This window comes from Salvelinus alpinus, chromosome 5 (assembly GCF_045679555.1).
Source record: "Salvelinus alpinus chromosome 5, SLU_Salpinus.1, whole genome shotgun sequence".
Taxonomy (NCBI): Eukaryota; Metazoa; Chordata; class Actinopteri; order Salmoniformes; family Salmonidae; genus Salvelinus; species Salvelinus alpinus.
This window is the reverse complement of record NC_092090.1, coordinates 86,546,188-86,567,644: the sequence shown is the minus strand read 5'-3', so window position 1 is coordinate 86,567,644 and position 21,457 is coordinate 86,546,188. Positions and strand designations below refer to the sequence as shown.

The 21,457-nt window shown below is 41.3% G+C and overlaps 1 protein-coding gene across 2 annotated transcripts in view; it reads left to right on the top strand.

The window, feature by feature from the left end:
* Positions 1 to 1,102: 1,102 nt before the first annotated feature.
* Positions 1,103 to 21,457, top strand: part of fibcd1a (fibrinogen C domain containing 1a) — a 111,376-nt gene continuing 91,021 nt past the window's right edge. The window contains exons 1-2 of one of the 2 annotated variants that reach the window (XM_071404013.1): positions 1,103 to 1,661; positions 1,857 to 1,939. In XM_071404013.1, coding sequence (XP_071260114.1) covers positions 1,868 to 1,939 — 72 coding nt within the window. In that variant the 5' untranslated portion in view covers positions 1,103 to 1,661; positions 1,857 to 1,867. Of the gene's footprint in view, positions 1,940 to 21,457 lie in introns of both variants that reach the window. The other variant, XM_071404011.1, reaches the window with a different exon arrangement.

Sequence of the window (21,457 nt, the reverse complement as noted above, 5' to 3'; positions counted from 1 at the left end):
TATGGTCATTTGACTGCAGGAAAGGTATGGTCATTTGACTGCAGGAAAGGTATGGTCATTTGACTGCAGGAAAGGTATGGTCATTTGACTGCAGGAAAGGTATGGTCATTTGACTGCAGGAAAGGTATGGACATTTGACTGCAGGAAAGGTATGGTCATTTGACTGCAGGAAAGGTATGGTCATTTGACTGCAGGAAAGGTATGGTCATTTGACTGCAGGAAAGGTATGGACATTTGACTGCAGGAAAGGTATGGTCATTTGACTGCAGGAAAGGTATGGTCATTTGACTGCAGGAAAGGTATGGTCATTTGACTGTAGGAAAGGTATGGACATTTGACTGTAGGAAAGGTATGGTCATTTGACTGCAGGAAAGGTATGGTCATTTGACTGCAGGAAAGGTATGGTCATTTGACTGTAGGAAAGGTATGGACATTTGACTGTAGGAAAGGTATGGTCATTTGACTGCAGGAAATGTATGGTCATTTGACTGCAGGAAAGGTATGGTCATTTGACTGCAGGAAAGGTATGGTCATTTGACTGCAGGAAAGGTATGGTCATTTGACTGCAGGAAAGGTATGGTCATTTGACTGCAGGAAAGGTATGGTCATTTGACTGCAGGAAAGGCAGTTTTCTGGAAATCTGGCTTTTATTCGGGTTTGGCTTACATTTCTGTGATGTGTCGGACCAGGGCTCGGGCTTCAGCTCATAGGCCTTGGGTAATACCAGCTCTATTTTTTAGGCCTGATAAGAACTCTAACACACACACACACCTCCAGCACTCTAAGCAGGCCCTAAGAGGGAATCAGACAATAAATATTATATTTATGAATATTATTCATCATATCAAATAAATATCCAAGAGTAATAGTTTGTCTCTTATCTATTTTCCTGCCTCCTTGTCTTCTATATTGATGCAAAGACCTTTACTAGTGAACGGCATTTCCAAGCTATCGTCCTCCTTATTCTCCTGTGGAAATGTTGAGATGCAATTAATTACCTGCATCATCTCAGAGGGAGGGGAAACGGTGCATAAAGCCCATGCAGGTAGACTATAGACAGGCATTAATGTAACACACACACACATACACATGCACACATACACATGCACGCATGCACACTCGCGCGCGCTCACACACACACACACACACAGCCTCTCTCACAGTTGCGTAGTTAAATAAAGGTTAAATAAAAAATATAAAAAATACACGCATACACGCGCGCGGACTCGCACGGCGAAGGGGAATCACTGAAGCTTGGATTTCACGTCGAGACGCTCTTGCCCAATGCAATATGTTGCTAATCTGACTGCGCGTTGAATCATATCAGAGAGCCGCTTCATGTTTATCAACGTCAACCAGGGAAACCAGAGGCGGTTTTATCTCTTGCCCGAGCTCTCTCACTTTTTAACAAGGACGTACATAGCCCACGCGTAAAACCTCGACAGGACACGTGTAATTTTGAGTCAGAACGGAGGAAATAGAAGCAGGTTTTCTTCTAGGTTCTGAATAACGCGGGTGAAGTTTTGATTCATTAGAATCTGCAACGCATCGAACGCTTACTGTCAAAGTGCATGTGTGTTTTTTAGTAACAAGAAGGAACGTTATAGCATTTCCTAACTGCGAAAATTCAAAGCAACTATTCTTTGCAAGGGGTTCTACAAGTATGTATAATATCAACATGTTTGTACTACTAGATTCCCATCTGGACCTCCTTTAGAATTGTAGAGATCTGTGCAGTGATTGAAGTAGTTTTTATGTGTAAACCTTTTCCCCTTCTTATTGGAATAGTTCAAACAACATAGACCCTCTGGTTAACACTTTCCCTTTACCAATGATGTCAAATCTCGGATTTTAAGAATTTCAGAGAATGGTAAATGATCGATGGAAAATCATGAACAGTGTTTCAGAACTCGAAGATGGACATCAGCATAAATCTCAGGTAGGCATTGCATGCTGCAAGTATTCATTCATTGCTCTGCTCAAAAACAAAAACAAAAAAACAGGTGAAAAGCCTGCAGGTACCAGAAAGTATTTAATAAAATAGCATTAATATTATAGTGGCTCATAGTATTGCATAACTATTGCACATAGTTACACATAGAAAACGAATGACCATTTATTTCGTGGGAACTAAATGTGCCTTTTTAGGGAAAGCCATAGCCTACCTATCACATACGGTATATCTAATGGTCCGACTTTAAAGTTATGGTAATATGATGTGAATTGAGTGTTAAATTCCAATAATATATGATTTGCTGGTAGATCCATAATAGTGTAGGCCTATTTATTTAATTGCCTACATTCATTTATTGTAGTCTATTCATCAATTGTTATTGGAGCGCTTGAATTGATGATGATTTCTAATTGACAAATGGCAAGATGTCCAAATGATCCATGGAGAAACAGAAATTGAAGTCATCTCTACCATTGGGCTTTTTTCCCCCCTTAGCTTGTCATATTTAGAAATTAAAATATGTTGACCATTCATTGTCGGTCCACTTACTCTACGATTTGTGCATCTATTGTAACATGAGCCAGCTGCAAATCTGCATATTTTTATATTTTTATAAATGCCTGTGTGATGTGATCCTCATTGAACAGTTCCTTATGTCACCTATTAGCTGTATACTCGGTACTGGTACTGTATATAGCCAAGTTACCGTTACTCATTGTGGATCTATTCCTCGTGTTATTATTTTTCTAGTTTTCTATTATTTATCATTTTATCTATCTGCATTGTTGGGAAGTAAGCATTTCACTGTAAGTCTACACCTGACGTTTACGAATCATGTGACAAATACATTTGTATTTAAATTGATTTATAAAAGTCACTGTGAATGAGTGAAAGCACTTCTTTCTGTTAGTTAACCATCTCAGTGGAGTATTTGGCATTGTGGAATGGCGTGCATAGGTTGGGCTAGGGTTGTCAAGTAGTATTATTTAAATGTAGTTTAGTGTCTGAGATAATACATGTTGGCATGATACTCTCTTCTCTTCTGGCAGTACAAATAGAGCCCATAATTATGTTATAATTAAGCCTAATTATAATTACGCAATAAGGCACGGGGTGTTGTATATGGCCAATATACCACGGCTAAGGGCTGTTATTAAGCACAACACAACGCGGAGTGCCTGAATACGGCCCTTAGCTGTGGTATATTGGCCATATACCACTAACCCCCGAGGTGCCTAATTGCTATTATAAACTATTATTGCTATTATAAGCTATTATTAACTGGTTACCAGTAATTAGAGCAGTTAAAATACATGTTTTGTCATATTCATGGTATATAGTCTGATATGTCAGCCAATCAGCATTCAGGGTTTGAACCACCCAGTTTATAACTATGTTTATTATCACTGTGTGGTTGACTGCTACAAGGCTTTATGTAAAACTGAAATCGTTGTAAAGAATGCTCGTCTACAACTGACTGGAAACTCTGGCTTTTGTTGAGACAAAGGAGATAAGATTACCGGTCTGTCTTATAGAGTCTGCCTCCATTCCTCACTGTTTGCTGTGACCAAGTGTTGTAAGCCTATCTACAATATGAGCATTTCTGGAATGCTGCAGCAGTTGGCACATATTGTTAGCCAGCAATTTATTTATTTTGTGGACAGATCTTCTTCAACACCTTTACAGTATATTCTGTGAGTGATACAGAAAATGAATCAGTAAAGTTAATGACCATGCATTTAGGGCATGCTGAGTTGATGGGGAAGGTTAGTGAAGCTTTTGGACTTATGGCTGTGGATAGTTCCACATGGACTGTCTGTACATTGGACCAGTGATGTAGTGATAAAACAAAATAGATGGGTAAACTCTTATTGCCGGTCGCAGTGAAAAAAGTAACACTCCCTACACTTTCCGCAAAAGTTGGTAAACTGTCAAGCAAAAATAATTGTGGGTAAACTGTGTTTACTTGCATTTACCCTCCATTACATCACTGCGTTGTACTAAATTAAGTATAGCAGTCGAGAGGCAGACATGAGAGTAGATTCTTGGATGGAAGTTATCAGCCTTATGAGGCCCAGTAAGATTGAATTTAACACCATAAGTGGCCTTGATGGTACGGTAACACACTGACCGCAGACCAGGGAGCACGGACTCACACAGACAGACAGACGGACAGACAGACACTCCACACACACACATACACCTGATAACTGTCTGTCCTTCCTTTGGCGTAATGAGAGAAGAAAGGGAATCAATCCATCCATCTCTCTCGCTCTCTCTCGCTCTCTCTCTCTGAGTGCAGTAGTTAGGCCTATAATAAGTACTCCACATTAATTAGTACTGTATTATATGCTGTAGTTTCACAGGTAGCCTACATATTGTTCTCATGTGCTCTCTGTCACATGTCAGTCAATCCTAGCTATTGTCTCCTTTCCTAGTTTGATATGTCTTAAAGGTATACTCAGCCATATAACATCATCATACACACAACAGGGTGGTTTCCTGCTTACAGACATCAACAACAACAGACTTCAAATCTACCAAGACAGCATTTGCTCTTCCAATTTGCTCCCTCCCTTGGGGCATGCCCACTTTGGGGAGAACGAACAGCGGCTGTAAGCAGGAAGTTGCCCGGTTGTTTATAATGTCATATTACTGAGTCTACCTTGACCAATATATTATGTTTCATGACAGCAGCCATTTGACCTGTATTGAATTTGTTCATCATCACATGACCTTCTGCTAAGAAAATGTATAACAGTGTTTCAGAATTTAGAATTTTATATGTAGCATTTAGCCTGTGGTTTTTAATGACACGATAATGACATGAGTGAACACAGCAAACTTCAGTGAGCAGCACAATGTTGACGAAGTTTGATATCTGCAGAAAACATAATTACACCCCCCTAAAAAATGTCGAATAATAATAATAATTGCACTTCAATGAAGTCAGACAGCTCAAGGTTAATGAGTAGTAACAGTACCTGGAAATGGGAACTTTTATTTCCACCTTAAAGGGATGTTTTTATTTCTCTGCTTCAATAAGAACGCCACAGGGTTACTTTTACACCAAACTAATGTAACTTGATGGCAGATGACGATGGCTTCGGCGTGTGTGTGCGCGCACTCGTGTGTATGTGTTTCAGCTGGGGACTGGACTGTGAAAGCAGACGCTGAGGAAGTCTGCTTACAGGGAAACATGAAGCGGAGATATTAATAGGGCCCCCTCCTCTCCTAATGTCTCTTAGACAGTTATCTCTGGGAGATGGCTCATTAGAGCATCCTGTCCTGCCACTGGCCCATCCACTGACTAGCCCACAATCTGCCAGCTCCCATTTGCTGCACGGTCGGACCTATTAAGATGTCCCAGTACGCCCACGTTACTGTCGTCAGTCTGCACATGACATTATGGAAATGCTGGGTTGTTGTGTTTGCGTCTGTTGCATTAGCTTCTAATTGTATAAGCCAATTGATCCAAGATGTGGATATAGGATCAATTGATTAGATATGGATATAGGATCAGTCATTCACCATTTACCATGAGGAATCCATTTTTAGAGTAAATTGTCACTAGAATATACATCTACAGGCTCAGGCCTCCTTGACTAAATTGGTACAAGTTATGGGGTTATTTTCTAGAGCAGTGAAAAGCAATTTAACATTTAGTCGTCGAAGCGGCAGACAATCGCATCTTCAACCAATGAAAGCGAAAAATACTCAGGCTAAAATGTCAAGAGGGTTATAATTTGAGCTACCTCTACTGCCAATGCACACATTTTCCACCCTTTTCTCTCTTCTTCCCTCATTCTGATGTCCAACCATTCTTTGTTCAATGTGTTTTAGTTTTTTTCATATTCAATTTGACCTTTTTTTATATACTGCTTTAGTAACAACCTGCTGTTTCTACCAAGCCTAAGGGAACCCTGAGGGCTCTTAAAGCGCTGTTATCACAGACGCCAGGGATCACCCTGGTGTGAAGCCACCCAGAGGAGGTGCAAATGACTTTGACCTACTCCACTAGCCGGTCAGCAATCAGTGAAAGGAGCATCAACACATACACACACGCACACAGACACATGCACACACACACACAAACACACACACACAAGCTGTTAAAATGAAGAAATTACGGTGTAGTAGAGAAACATTAATTCTGTTGATGACTTTTGAGTGGACTTGGCATCTGTCCTATCAGATCATAGACTGATAGACTGCCAAGCCCCATAATCTATTATGGACAATCGAATCAGGCTTTACAGTACATTCTAAAACTCTTACTAGCCATGTCAGTCTGTCAGACCGGCTTCAAGTCATCACAGTTTCAATGTGCCAACCTGACATCTAAGCAGAGCAGAGATTTTTGGCTTCAATATACGTTGATTAAAGATGATGAATATGATAGAGAAATCACTTGTTGTTGCCTCTAACACCAAAGATACAGTACATTCCAACAGACTGTAGTCGATAATGTGTATCTGAAAACTCCAAATATTTATTTCCAGCGGTCTCTGGATTCTAGACTTCACTCCTCTGCATTGGTATGGCCGACATCATATACATTTCTAAACAACACATTGCTATGCAATGTCTCTGTGATGCCCGGCTAATGCATTCTGCTCTGATTAATGCCGACCTATAAACATGCTGTGAGCCACTAACTGAAAAGAATGGATTACTGTGATTACCTCCAGTGGCTGAAACTGCCTTCCTTTCCTCCCTTCCAATGATAAAATGTTTCCATTTGCTTTCTACTTAAATGAGCGCTTACTGTTCATTTATCTTTGTAGTTGCAGGCAGGGCTGGGTCAAGGCGAGGGATAAGAAGATATATATTTTCTACCGAGTGATTGGTATTCATTTGATCTTACGGCACCATGGCTCCTAATGAATAGTCCTCTCCTGTCTGCTCTCCACCACTGATTTCAATGTGACCTTTGAACTAGAATATAACTATTACAAACTCTATTACCTCCTGCCGATGTATTAATGAATATTCTATTTTAACGGAAAGACCTAATGCTGCATTTAGATGAGGGACGCAAAAACCGCCATACCAATCGGCATAGCGGGACAAGAAAGCAAGAAAGACGGTGATGACAAAAGCAAGCCAGCATGACGGGATGTGTTCCTATGGTGATTTCAGGAAACAAACCGTGCAAATCAACATCCGGTAGAAAACAACACTACAGCAGATGACAAAAGTTGAAATATTTGAACTCTGGCGGCAAGTCCCGTCTACCGTAGTGGCTGAAGGCATTCACTGCCAGACTCAACGGTATTTACCATCGTTCTCTCATTGAAAACAATGACATCACGTTTGGCATCTAGTGTCTGCCTCGTGCCATCTAACCGCAGCATAATTCTATATTACAGTAGGAGGTTATGTGTTTAGCATGTTGTAGACAGTGAAATGTAATGAACAACGGTTTAGACCATTCATCCATCTAAAACTCCAAGGATTTAGAACAAAATTCTCCCCCAAGCCACCCAGTATGTGAAAGAAACCGATTAATAGCAACTTTCATTCTGCTTAATGTAATAACTTTGAAAAGCGCACAGCCACCCCCCACTCAGTGACTATTATTAGTGTTTCACTCCTTCATGCACGCCAGTGTACAATTCTCTACATCCTCTTGTTATCTTCAACACCGTGGAGGCTGTGAAAGTATACCTGCTGCCACAACACTCCTGAGTAACAGCCGGGGTGGATGTAGCTCATCACAAAGCAGTTGAAGTGGGAGGGAGGGTGTTTGATGTCAGACTTGTACCTCGGATGCGTTGGAGTGTGGTAGTACAAGGCAGGGTTGAGCAGCAAACCTTCCCCTATAAGAGCTCTCTAAAGCGCAGGGAGGATATGTTGAGTATCAGACCTGTGGAAGTGGTCTCGGGAGCCCGGCTCCAGCCTGCAAGACAAATCGCTTTCTCCACACTTGGCTGCCTGTCCTTGGAGTCCTCTGACAGAGGAACCTGCCTGCACACTGGGGGCTACTGGAGCTGGAGACCCGGTCTGTCTGAACAGGAACTGTCTTTAGGCTACAAGCAGAGGAGGGCAAAGGAACAGAGGCAAAAACATAACTACATTGCAGAGTAGGAACACCTACATTTAGGCACATTGCACACATACACACCAGTGTGTCCTGTAAATGCATATAGGGGAAACACTGCACACACACACACACACACACACACACACACACACACACACACACACACACACACACACACACACACACACACACACACACACACACACACACACACACACACACACACACACACACACACACACACACACACACACACAGACTTGTATACAAAGTACCGATACAGTCCTATTTCTGCAGGTGTTTACCTGGTATTTATTGAAGGGCTAATCCATCCCCAGAAATAAAAATCATGAAACTCCTGTCAATTTGGTGAGAGACTATTTTTTATCAGTGGGTAAAATATAAATGTTCCCCATGATTTAACTTCTAAGTGGTCCGTCTGTGAAATCACGAAACCGTGTAGGAGTTCCAACTAGGAACGCATCATAGCTACATGGTTCTCGTCACTGGAGATAGGGGTAACACACCATCACATTTCATAACGCTTAAAAACATGACCTGCACTCCAGATCGCCAAATCAGCCCATAGATAGTATGGGCATACTTGTCTAGAACACATCCATCCCTTTATATCATCATTTAAAAATATATATGTTATTTCACCTTTATTTAACCAGGTAGGCCAGTTGAGAATAAGTTCTCATTTACAACTGCGACCTGGCCAAGATAAAGCAAATCAGTGCGACACAAACAACAACACAGAGTTACACATGGAATAAACAAACATACAGTCAATAACACAATAGAAAAGTCTATATACAGTGTGTGTAACCGATGTGAAATGGCTAGCTAGTTGGCGGTGGTACGCGCTAATAGCGTTTCAGTCGGTGACGTCACTCGCTCTGAGACCTGAAGTAGTTGTTCCCCTTGCTCTACAAGGGCCTTGGCTTTTGTGGCGCGATGGGTAACGATGCTTCGTGGGTGACTGTTGTCTGTGTGCAGAGGGTCCCTGGTTCGAGCCCAGGTAGGTGCGAGGAGAGGGACGGAAGCTATACTGTTGCATGTGCAAATGAAATAAGATAAGGGAGGTAAGGCAATAAATAGGCCATAGTGGTGAAATAATTACAATTTAGCAATTTAACACTGGAGTGATAGATGTGCTAGATGTACCTTGCAAAGACTTATAGATGACCTGGAGCCAGTGGGCGACGAATATGAAGTGAGGGCCAGCCAACGAGAGCATACAGGTCGCAGTGGTGGCTTTGGTGACAAAACGGATGGCACTGAGATAGACTGCATCCAATTTGCTGAGTAGAGTGTTGGGAGGCTATTTTGTAAATTACATCGCCGAAGTCAAGGATCGGTAGGATGGTCAGTTTTACAAGGGTATGTTTGGCAACATGAGTGAAGGATGTTTGTTGTGAAATAGGAAGTCGATTATATATTTATTTTTGGATTGTAGATGCTTAATGTGAGTCTGGAAGGGGAGTTTACAATCTAACCAGACACCTAGGTATTTGTAGTTGTCCACATATTTTAGGTCAGAATCGTCCAGAGTAGTGATGCTGGACGGGCGGGCAGGTGCGGGCAGCGATCGGTTGAAGAGCATGCATTTAGTTTTACTGGCATTGAAGCTCATCTGGAGTTTAGTTAACCTGAAGAAGGGCCAGAAGTATACAGAATGGTGTCGTCTGCGTGGTGGTGTCCTCATGACAAAGTATATATTTTGCTAAGATGTGCTCAATCTAAACAGTGTACAAAATTATTAAACTCAGTTACCCTTCAAGTACCAACTCGCAATGCACCCTGTGTGTCTGTGGGAAACATGGGAATGGGCTGTTGTTGCCATAACAACGTACTCCGCACTCATCCTGGTCAGAGAGGAACTGCAAGTTGAACTCAGTGAGATAGACACCTAAATTGATAGTGAAGTTTGTTTAGGCGATTTTACAGCTAGCTAAGTACTTCACATGCTGATATTGACTTTGGTATTATTGTGTGTAGCTACGTTTGCTAGCTAGCCAGCCAGCCAAGAAAAGGAGCATTGCATTTTTGGTTTTGGAGTCGACTTCGACAGATTTTCACAACCATTTGCACATGTTGCTACCACAAATAAACAAAACCATAATTCTTAAGTATGTTTATCATTTTGCATTTTCTGTTAATACTACTTTAAAAAATAGCACAATGTAAAGTAAAGTGTAACGAATGCTTCCAGCTGTTGGGATCTAAAGATTTTAGCAGTTGCGGTCTCTGGTTAAAATGAGATATGTCTGTTTTTCTGCATCAGATGGGTGAGGGGTGTGTACTATATTGTCCTTTTGGACTATCACAAAAATATTTTTTTCCCATTGTAAAAATGCAGTATGTCCTTAAAGAACAGAGTCATCCTGTTTATACCAGAATGCTCTGCTAAATTGATGAACAGAACAGTGAGTGGTTGCAGAGTAGTGGAATTTAGAGCCCGACCATTTTTTGGGGCCGATATACTGTTTTAAGCTGGGGAAATGAAAAGGTGTAATTTTTCCACACTGAATTCTCAAAAATTGCCATCAAAAACAGCAATTGTTCAAAAAATATGCTTCAATTGATTTCTTATATTGTGAAATTAATGACACATCATGAGGATGGCCACAAGTTTTTCGATAAGCATGAGATTCCCTTTTTTCATCCTAATGACTGAATAAAGGTTATCGGTGGAATTATTGTCCGATACCGATGTAGCGTTAAAAGGCCAATATCGTCCGATAATATTGTGAAATTATATATCGGTCAGGCTCTAGTGGAATTGCACTTTTGTTAAAATAAAATAAGTTATTCCCATAGTGGCTCATATTCTTCCTTTAATGAGGTGAACATTTTGAGGTACCCTCTTCATATTTGCATTTGAATGGCGATGCATCATACTTACTGCTTACTGTATATTACCCCCTAGTTCCTCTACTCACCTGATAAATATTCATCCAGCAATCCATTCCTTTAACATTATACAATAGCAGTACAGTTTAGCTTAACCACAATTGGAATCAAGCTCTTTCCTAATAATTGCTGATATACAGCCATTTCCGTTGCACTCACTATCAGTTTCTCGATTAGACACAATCTCCCTACCACTATCACTTGGATGTATCGCTCAGTATTGTCCTAAATAAGCTCTCGCTGTGGTGTGATGACAAGGTGCAAATATCAGTGATGAAATCCAATGAATGCTGAAACAGAACAGCGGTGTGGCTTGTGTGTTTTCCCCTCTTTGCTAGAGGATCAGACTAACACACACACAAGAGGGAGTCTTAATCACCCAGCTGCGGAGGAATACGTCAACTACTGAGCCCGGAGCACAAAGAGTCCCCTCTGGCCATTTCATCAGCTGTGCTAGACCGTTTAAAAAGACAAAGGAGACCATGTCACAGCCCCACGACATATTGGGTATTTTTGTACGATATCTTCATTAGGTTTGAGAGTTTGTTGGTTACTGGTGAAACTAGTCAACATGAGAATGAAGAAAGCTTGGTAGCCAGCTATCAATATACAGTGCAGATGTAGGATCTTAATTTGATCACCCTGTTGCTTGAGAACTTTCCTGCAATGCAGGATATTTAAAATTGTAGTGTATTGAGGTTTAAAAAGGCTTCTGAAGTTACGAAAAATGTATCAACCCATACAAAAATGTCCATTAATTATAGTTAACATTTACTATTGCTGCAGGATTCTTTTTTCTGCTGTAGCAAACTGGCTCAAATTACAATCCTACATCAGTATAGCCCAGCTTTTCACTTTATCTCTGCAGCTTTGTCACTTCGAAGTAAACCCAGTAGGAAATATGCCTAAAGCCATTTTAAAGATCAAGGGTAAGCCTCAGCATCTGGTCTCCTTATATTACAGACCTATTTGTAGGGATTGGTGCTCTTCCAAAGAATTATATGTTAGGATACAGTATGAGACATCCTCCTCTTGATTCGGGCAAACTCTGATAGCTTTCTGGGATTATTCTCCCATGGCTCTGGTGTCCAAAGATCAAACTGTTTTCTTAATTTTTCCCCCGTGTCCTGCAGCCCTCCCCTACTATGAAAGTTTTATATTGACTTAATAAGTCTGGCTTAGGGGTTCGGATGACCATGCGCTAAATGGGCCCTCAGCAGTGTACTCTGGCAGGCAAAGCAACCAGAATAGACCATTCCGGGGGCAATATTTACCATTTGTTAGATGTTAAACAGACAAACATGAACTGTGCCGTCGAGTGAACCGTTCACTGTGTATGCATGGATGAGAATCATAGCATGTCAGTGCCAGCACGGTCACAGGGAGGCAACCAGCTCCCTCTTGAGTATGCTTGAGGATGTTCAGTGTTTGTCTTGAAGGTGAGCTAATTCACCCCTCTTATCTCTGGCACTTTCTGCCAGCTGCTGTTTCCAGATAGATTACTGTCAGATTGAGTCCACTGTATGTGTGGTAAGAACATTAGAAAGGCTCACCAAGACTGACAGGAAGTGTGCTTTAACATGAATTACCGTCCCAAACAGAACACAGGATATCAAAATCTGAGGCAAAAACAACAACATATGTTTGGCTGCTGTCCTGGTTGCTTTTTTACACCCTACTGTACACAGGTAGTGGTACACATTCTGTGACATTGACTGTGTCTGCATCTGCCCAAAGACTGATCTAGACCCCATGGTCTTTCCCCATTCCCAAGTGGAAGACAAAACCACCCTCGACATCTGCACTGACATTCTAGAACACTGAGAGCAGTCAAACCTCATGACAGCAGGTCAGTTAAGGGTTGTAACTGTTTCAGGAGAGGCAGTTACATTTCCTGTATGATTTTTTAATATTTGGTAAATGCTTCCCATAAAAAATTATAATAAATACAGCTCTTCTGGTAATTTTATTTGTATTTATTAGAGATTCCCATTAGCTGCTGCCAAGGCAGGGGTCCAAACACATTAAGGCACTTACATCTCACATAAATCAAAGATAAACAGTACATCATATATCATTATTACACCACTACATACAGTGCACTCGGACAGTATTTAGACCCCTTGACTTTTTCCACATTACAGCCTTATTTTAAAATGTATTAAATCGTTTTTTCCCCCTCATCAATCTACACACAATACCCCATAATGACAAAGCAAAAACGTTTTCTTTTTTTTTAAATTTGCAAATACAGTATATACAGTGGGGAGAACAAGTATTTGATACACTGCCGATTTTGCAGGTTTTCCTACTTACAAAGCATGTAGAGGTCTGTAATTTTTATCATAGGTACACTTCAACTGTGAGAGACGGAATCTAAAACAAAAATCCAGAAAATCACATTGTATGATTTTTAAATAATTAATTTGCATTTTATTGCATGACATAAGTATTTGATCACCTACCAACCAGTAAGAATTCCGGCTCTCACAGACCTGTTAGTTTTTCTTTAAGAAGCCCTCCTGTTCTCCACTCATTACCTGTATTAACTGCACCTGTTTGAACTCGTTACCTGTATAAAAGACACCTGTCCACACACTCAATCAAACAGATTCCAACCTCTCCACAATGGCCAAGACCAGAGAGCTGTGTAAGGACATCAGGGATAAAATTGTAGACCTGCACAAGGCTGGGATGGGCTACAGGACAATAGGCAAGCAGCTTGGTGAGAAGGAAACAACTGTTGGCGCAATTATTAGAAAATGGAAGAAGTTCAAGATGACGGTCAATCACCCTCGGTCTGGGGCTCCATGCAAGATTTCACCTCGTGGGGCATCAATGATCATGAGGAAGGTGAGGGATCAGCCCAGAACTACACGGCAGGACCTGGTCAATGACCTGAAGAGAGCTGGGACCACAGTCTCAAAGAAAACCATTAGTAACACACTACGCCGTCATGGATTAAAATCCTGCAGCGCACGCAAGGTCCCCCTGCTTAAGCCAGTGCATGTCCAGGCCTGTCTGAAGTTTGCCAATGACCATCTGGATGATCCAGAGGAGGAATGGGAGAAGGTCATGTGGTCTGATGAGACAAAAATAGAGCTTTTTGGTCTAACTCCACTCGCCGTGTTTGGAGGAAGAAGAAGTATGAGTACAACCCCAAGAACACCATCCCAACCGTGAAGCATGGAGGTGGAAACATCATTCTTTGGGGATGCTTTTCTGCAAAGGGGACAGGACGACTGCACCGTATTGAGGGGAGGATGGATGGGGCCATGTATCGCGAGATCTTGGCCAACAACCTCCTTCCCTCAGTAAGAGCATTGAAGATGGGTCGTGGCTGGGTCTTCCAGCATGACAACGACACAAAGCACACAGCCATGGCAACTAAGGAGTGGCTCCGTAAGAAGCATCTCAAGGTCCTGGAGTGGCCTAGCCAGTCTCCAGACCTGAACCCAATAGAAAATCTTTGGAGGGAGCTGAAACTCCGTATTGCCCAGCGACAGCCCCGAAACCTGAAGGATCTGGAGAAGATCTGTAGGGAGGAGTGGGCCAAAATCCCTGCTGCAGTGTGTGCAAACCTAGTCAAGAACTACAGGAAACGTATGATCTCTGTAATTGCAAACAAAGGTTTCTGTACCAAGTATTAAGTTCTGCTTTTCTGATGTATCAAATACTTATGTCATGCAATAAAATGCAAATTAATTACTTAAAAATCATACAATGTGATTTTCTGGATTTATGTTTTAGATTCCGTCTCTCATAGTTGAAGTGTACCTATGATAAAAATGACAGACCTCTACATGCTTTGTAAGTAGGAAAACCTGCAAAATCGGCAGTGTATCAAATACTTGTTCTCCCCACTGTATATAAAAAAAACTGAACTATCACATTTACATAAGTATTCAGACCCTTTACTTAGTACTTTGGTGAAGCACCTTTGGCAGCGATTACAGCGTCTTCTTGGGTATGACGCTACAAGCTTGGCACACCTGTATTTGGGGAGTTTCTCCCATTCTTCTCTGCAGATCCTCTCAACCTCTGTCAGGTTGGATGCGGAGCGTCGCTGCACAGCTATTTTCAAGTTTCTCCAGAGATGTTCGATCGGTTTCAAGTCCGGGCTCTGGCTGGGCCACTCAAGGACATTCAGAGACTTGTCCCGAAGCCACTCCTGCTTTGCCTTGGCTGTTTGTTTAGGGTCATTGTCCTGTTAGAAGATTAACCTTTACCCCAGTCTGAGGTCCTGAGCGCTCTGGAGCAGGTTTTCATCAAGGATCTCTCTGTACTTGTCTTCACTGTAGGGATGGTGCCAGGTTTCCTCCAGACGTGACGCTTGGCATTCAGGCCAAAGAGTTCAATCTTGGTTTCATCAGACCAGAGAATCTACCATAAAGGCCTGATTGGTGGAGTGCTGCAGAGATGGTTCTCCTTCTGGAAGGTTCTCCCATCTCCATAGAGGAGCTCTGGAGCTCTGTCAGAGTGACTATTGGGTTCTTGGTCACCTCCCTGACCAAGACCCTTCTCGTCCGATTGCTCAGTTTGGCCCGGCGGCCAGCTCTATGAAGAGTCTTGGTGCTCCCAAACTTCTTCCATTTAAGAATGATGGAGGCCAATGTGTTCTTGGGGACCTTCAATGCTGCAGACATTTTTTGGTACCGTTCCCTAGATCTGTGCCTCGACACAATCCTGTCTCGGAGCTCTACGGACATATCCTCTGACCTCATGGCTTGGTTTTTGCTCTGACATGCACTGTCAACTGGGGGGCCTTATATAGACAGGTGTGTGCCTTTCCAAGTCATTTTCCAATCAATACATTTTACCACAGGTGAACTCCAATCAAGTTGTAGAAACATCTCAAGGATGATCAATGGAAACAGGATGAACCTGAGTGTCATGTGTGCTCCCTCTCCGGCCTCTAGGTCACCAGGCTGCTCGTTATGGCTTACATCTGTCATCATTGTTACGCGCACCTGCGCGTCATCAGACTCACCTGGACTCCATCACTTCCCTGATTACCTTCCCTACATGTGTCACTCCCTTTGTTTCCTTCCCCAGGTGTCATTGTTTCTGTTTCCGTGTCATGTCTGTGCGTTGTTCGTGTTTCTTATTTTGTATTATGGTGTGTTTATTTATTAAAACACTCGCTCCCTGAACTTGCTTCCCGACTCTCAGCACACATCATTACACTGAGCTCAATTTGGAGTCTCAAAGCAAAGGGTCTGAATACTTATGTAAGGAAGGTATTTCAGTTTTTTTTTGACAGTTGCAGAAATTTCTAAACCTGTGTAACGCTCGTCGTGGTTGGAAGAAGAGGAGGACCAATGCGCAGCGTGGTAAGTGTCCATAATGATATATTTAATAAATCAAAAACGAACACTGAACGAAAATAACAAAAGTACAAACAACCCGAAACAGTCCCGTATGGTGAAAACACTAACACAGGATACAACCACCCACAAAACACAAAGGAAAACAGGCTACCTAAATATGGCTCCCAATCAGAGACAACGACTGACACCTGCCTCTGATTGTGAACCATACTAGGCCAAACACAGAAATAGACAACCTAGACAAAACAACATAGAATGCCCACCCACATCACACCCTGACCAAACAAAACATAGAAACATACAAAGCAATCTATGGTCAGGGCGTGACAACCTGTTTTTCGCTGTGTTATTATGGGTTATTGTGTGTAGATTGATGAGGAAAAAAACATATGTAATCCATTTTATAATAAGGCTCTAATGTAACAAAATGTGGCAAAATTGAAGGGGTATGAATACTTTCCTAATGCACGGTATCTACAATACAAAATGTATTATACCACCATACAACAATATTATAATGTACTGTCTGTGTGTAGAGTGCGTGTGCTAGCTCGTGTGTGCGTATGTGTTTTTCTGTTCCTGTGTGTGTGTGTGTGTGTGTGTGTGTGTGTGTGTGTGTGTGTGTGTGTGTGCTCGAACCAGGCCTTTTTGGCATGTACAGTACTGAAATTAAATTGCTGCTGCTTCAGCCTCGTAATTCCCAGCCGGCAAGGTTTTTGATTTGGTGCCAGGCTTTTAGCATGAGACACGTATCCTGGACCCTGTGCGCCCTCCCTGTACATAGCATGGGTACACCATTAAGGCCAGCACCCCTGCTCATGTCACACCAGAGGGTCATGGCCTTTATTTTCCCTGCCTCTTTTTAATGGTGCAGAGATCTGAGCTAGATTCCCCTCTGCCTCCCTCCACATAGGGTGTGTCTGAAATGCCACTCTATTCACAGTATACGTACCCTAGCTTCCGCTCTGACACCCTCCACATAGAAAACCGTAATGCACTTGAAGACATCCTGAGTACAAGCATTTTCTGTTTAAGTGAGGGCCACAGCTCAGAATTGCTCAGATCCAAGGTTATCTGCTCAAGTGGATTATTGTGTAGTGTTTCAGGCTGAGTTGTGATCTGGGAGCTATTAAACCATCGCTTGACAATGAATAGCCTGATAGCCTCCCAAATAGCATGGATCAGCATTATGTAGTACAAGCATATATACTGGCCTTGTGCAGGCGAATACAGTGCCTTCAGAAAGTGTTCATACCCCTTGACTTATTCCACATTTTGTTGTGTTATAGCCTAAATCCAAAATGGATTTAATTATGAAAAACAGAAAACATGTTTTTAGAAATGTGTGCAAATTAATTGAAAATGAAATACATAGATATCTAATTTACATAAGTAGTCACACCCTGAGTCAATACATGTTAGAATCACATTTGGCAACGATTACAGCTATGTGTCTTTCTGGGAAAGTCTTTAAGAGCTTTGCACACCTGGATTGTACAATATTTGCATTATTCTTTAAAAAAATCTTTAAGCTCTGTCAAGTTGGTTGTTGATCATTGCTGGACAGCCATTTTAAAGTCTTGCCATTGATTTTTTAAATCCAATTTAAGTCAAAATGTTAAAAAGGCCAATCATGGACATTAATGTCATCTTGGTAAGTAACTCCAGTGTATATTTGTCTGTTTGTTTTAGGTTATTTTCCTACAGAAGGTGAAATTGTCTTCCAGTGTGTCACGCCCTGACCTGAGATATCTCTGTTTTCTTTATATTTTGGTTAGGTCAGGGTGTGACTAGGGTGGATTACGCTAGTTTTTGTATTGTCTAGGGGTTTTTGTATTGTCTAGGGTTTTTGTATGTCTAGAGTTTTGTAGGTCTAGGTATTTGTATGTTTATGGTGGCCTGATATGGTTCCCAATCAGAGGCAGCTGTTTATTGTTGTCTCTGATTGGGGATCATATTTAGGTAGCCATTTCCCCTTTGGTGTTTGTGGGTTCTTATTCTATGTTTAGTTGCCTGTCTGCACTATGTCATATAGTTTCACGTTTCGTTCGTTTTGTTGTTTTGTTAGTTTGTTCAGTGTTCTTTCTTTATTTAAGAAGAATGTACGCATACCAGGCTACACCTTGGTCCAATGCATATGACGAACGTGACACAGTGTCTGGTGAAAAGCAGCCTGAACCAGGTTTTCCTCATAGGATTTTGCCTGTGCTTAGCTCTATTCTGTTTCTTTTTATTTAAAAAAAAACTCCCAAGTCCTTGCCGATGACAAGCATACCCATAACATGATGTAGCCACCGTTAAGCTTGAAAATATAAAGAGTTGTACTCAATGATGTGTTGTGTTGGATTTGCCCTAAGCATAACGCTTTGTATTCAGGACATAAAGTTAAGTTCTTTGCCAATTGTTTGCAGTTTTACTTTAGTGAAAACAGGATGCATGTTTTGGAAAAAAAATTCAGTACAGGCTTCCTACTTTTCACTCTGTCATTTACAGTTGAAGTCGGAAGTTTACATACACTCCACAAATTTCTTGTTAACACACTATAGTTTTGGCAAGTCGGTTAGGACATCTACTTTGTGCATGACACAAGTAATTTTTCCAACAATTGTTTAAAGACAGATTATTTCACGTATAATTCACTGTATCACAATTCCAGTGGGTCAGAAGTTTGCATGCACTAAGTTGACTGTGCCTTTAAACAGCTTGAAAAATTCCAGAAAATTATGTAAGGGCTTTAGAAGCTTCTGATAGGCTAATTGACATCATTTGTGTCAATTGGAGGTGTACCTGTGGATGTATTTCAAGGCCTACCTTCAAACTCAGTGCCTCTTTGCTTGACATCATGGGAAAATCTAAAAGAAATCAGCCAAGACCTCAGAAAATTATTGTAGACACAAGTCTGGTTCATCCTTGGGAGCAATTTCCAAACGCCTGAAGGTACCACGTTCATCTGTGCAAACAATAGTACGCAAGTATAAACACCATGGGACCACGCAGCCGTCATACCGCTCAGGAAGGAGACGCGTTTTGTCTCCTAGAGATGAACGTACTTTGGTGCGAAAAGTGCAAATCAATCCCAGAATAACAGGACATGGTGAAGATGCTGGAGGAAACAGGTACAAAAGTATCTATATCCACAGTAAAACGAGTCCTATATCAACACAATCTGAAAGGCCGCTCAGCAAGGAAGAAGCCACTGCTCCAAACCCGCCATAAAGAAAGCCAGACTACGATTTGCAACTGCACATGGGGACAAAGATCGTACTTTTTGGAGAAATGTCCTCTGGTCTGATCAAACAAAAATAGAACTGTTTGGCCATAATGATCATTGTTATGTTTGGAGGAAAAAGGGGGAGGCTTGCAACCCGAAGAACACCATCCAAACCATGAAGCACAGGAGTGGCAGCATCATGTTGTCGGGGTGCTTTGCTGCAGGAGGGACTGGTGCACTTCACAAAATAGATGACATCATGAGGGAGGAAAATTATGTGGATATATTGAAGCAACATCTCAAGACATCAGTCAGGAAGCTAAAGCTTGGTCGCAAATGGATCTTCCAAATTGACAATGACCCCAAGCATACTTCCAAAGTTGTGGCAAAATGGCTTATTAAGGACAACAAAGTCAAGGTATTGAAGTGGCCATCACAAAGCCCTGATCTCAATCCTATAGAACATTTGTGGGCAGAACTGAAAAAGCATGTGCGAGCAAGGAGGCCTACAAACCTGATTCAGTTACACCAGCTCTGTCAAGAGGAAGGGGCCAAAATTCACCCAACTTATTGTGGGAAGCTTGTGGAAGGCTACCCGTAACGTTTGACCCAAGTTAAACAATTTCAAGGCAATGCTACCAAATACTAATTGAGTGTATGTAAACTTCTGACCCACTGGAAATGTGATGAAAGAAATAAAAGCTGAAATAAATAATTCTCTCTATTATTCAGACATTTCATATTATTAAAATAAAGTGGTGATCTTAACTGACCTAAGACAGGGAATTTTTACTCTGATTAAATGTCAGGAATTGTGAAAAACTGAGTTTAAATGTATTTGGCTAAGGTGTATGTAAACTTCTCACTTCAACTGTAGGTTAGTATTGTGGAGTAACTACAATGTTGTTGATCCATCCTCAGTTTTCTCCTGTCACGGGCATTAGACTCTGAAACTGTTTTAAAGTCACCATTGGCCTCTTGGTGAAATCCCTGAACGGCTTCTTTCCTCTCCGGAAACTGAGTTAGGAAGGTGCAATTACTAACTTCATGCTCAAAGGGATATTCAATATCTGCTTTTATTTTTTCCCATCTACCAATAGTTGCTCTTTGTGGTTGAATCTGTGTTTGAAATTCACTGCTCGACTGAGGGACCTTACAGATAATTGTATGTGTGGGGTACAGAGATGAAGTAGTGGTTAAAAAGTCATCTTAAACACTATTATTGCACACAGAGTAAGTCCATGCAACTTATTATGTGACTTGTTCAGAACATTTTCCTCCAGCACTTATTTAGGCTTGCCATAACAAAGGGGTTGAATACTTATTGACTCAAGACATTTCAGCTTTTCATTTTTTATGAATTTGTAAAAAATTCGAAAAACATAATTCCACTTTGACATTATCTGGTGTTGTGTTTAGGCCAGTGACACAGAATCTCAATTTAATCCATTTGAAATTCAGACTGTAACACACCAAAATGTGGAATAAGTCAAGGGGTGTGAAAACTTTCTGAATGCACTTTACACTGCAGCTACCAAAAGCATCTGACTTCATTCTTAATGATCATCTCTAGCGAATGGGATATTAGAGGTCGGTTCAGTTTTGGTTTGATTATTAATGTATTATTACGGTATTATTTGATTATTATTATTATTATTACGGTCTCATATGGTCTGTGTGTTTATCCGTCTCTGCCCGTGGCCCGAAAGAACAGGTGCAATGTATTATGGTCATTGTAGTTAATTACCACATTTATGCACTGAACTAGGTTGAATATATGCCTAATGAAAAGTACAACTTCCACTCAGCCAAGCGTGCCACATAGTTTTGGACTTAATTTCTAGAGAAACGGCGTGTTGAGCTCATCCCAAAAAATGACTAAATGGAATTTTAGTAATTGAATCGACATCGGTCAATTAGTTGTTTAACAATCCACCAAAAAACTAAATGTAGTTTAATCGCTCAGCACTACCACTTGGGAAGGTGGACGATATTAT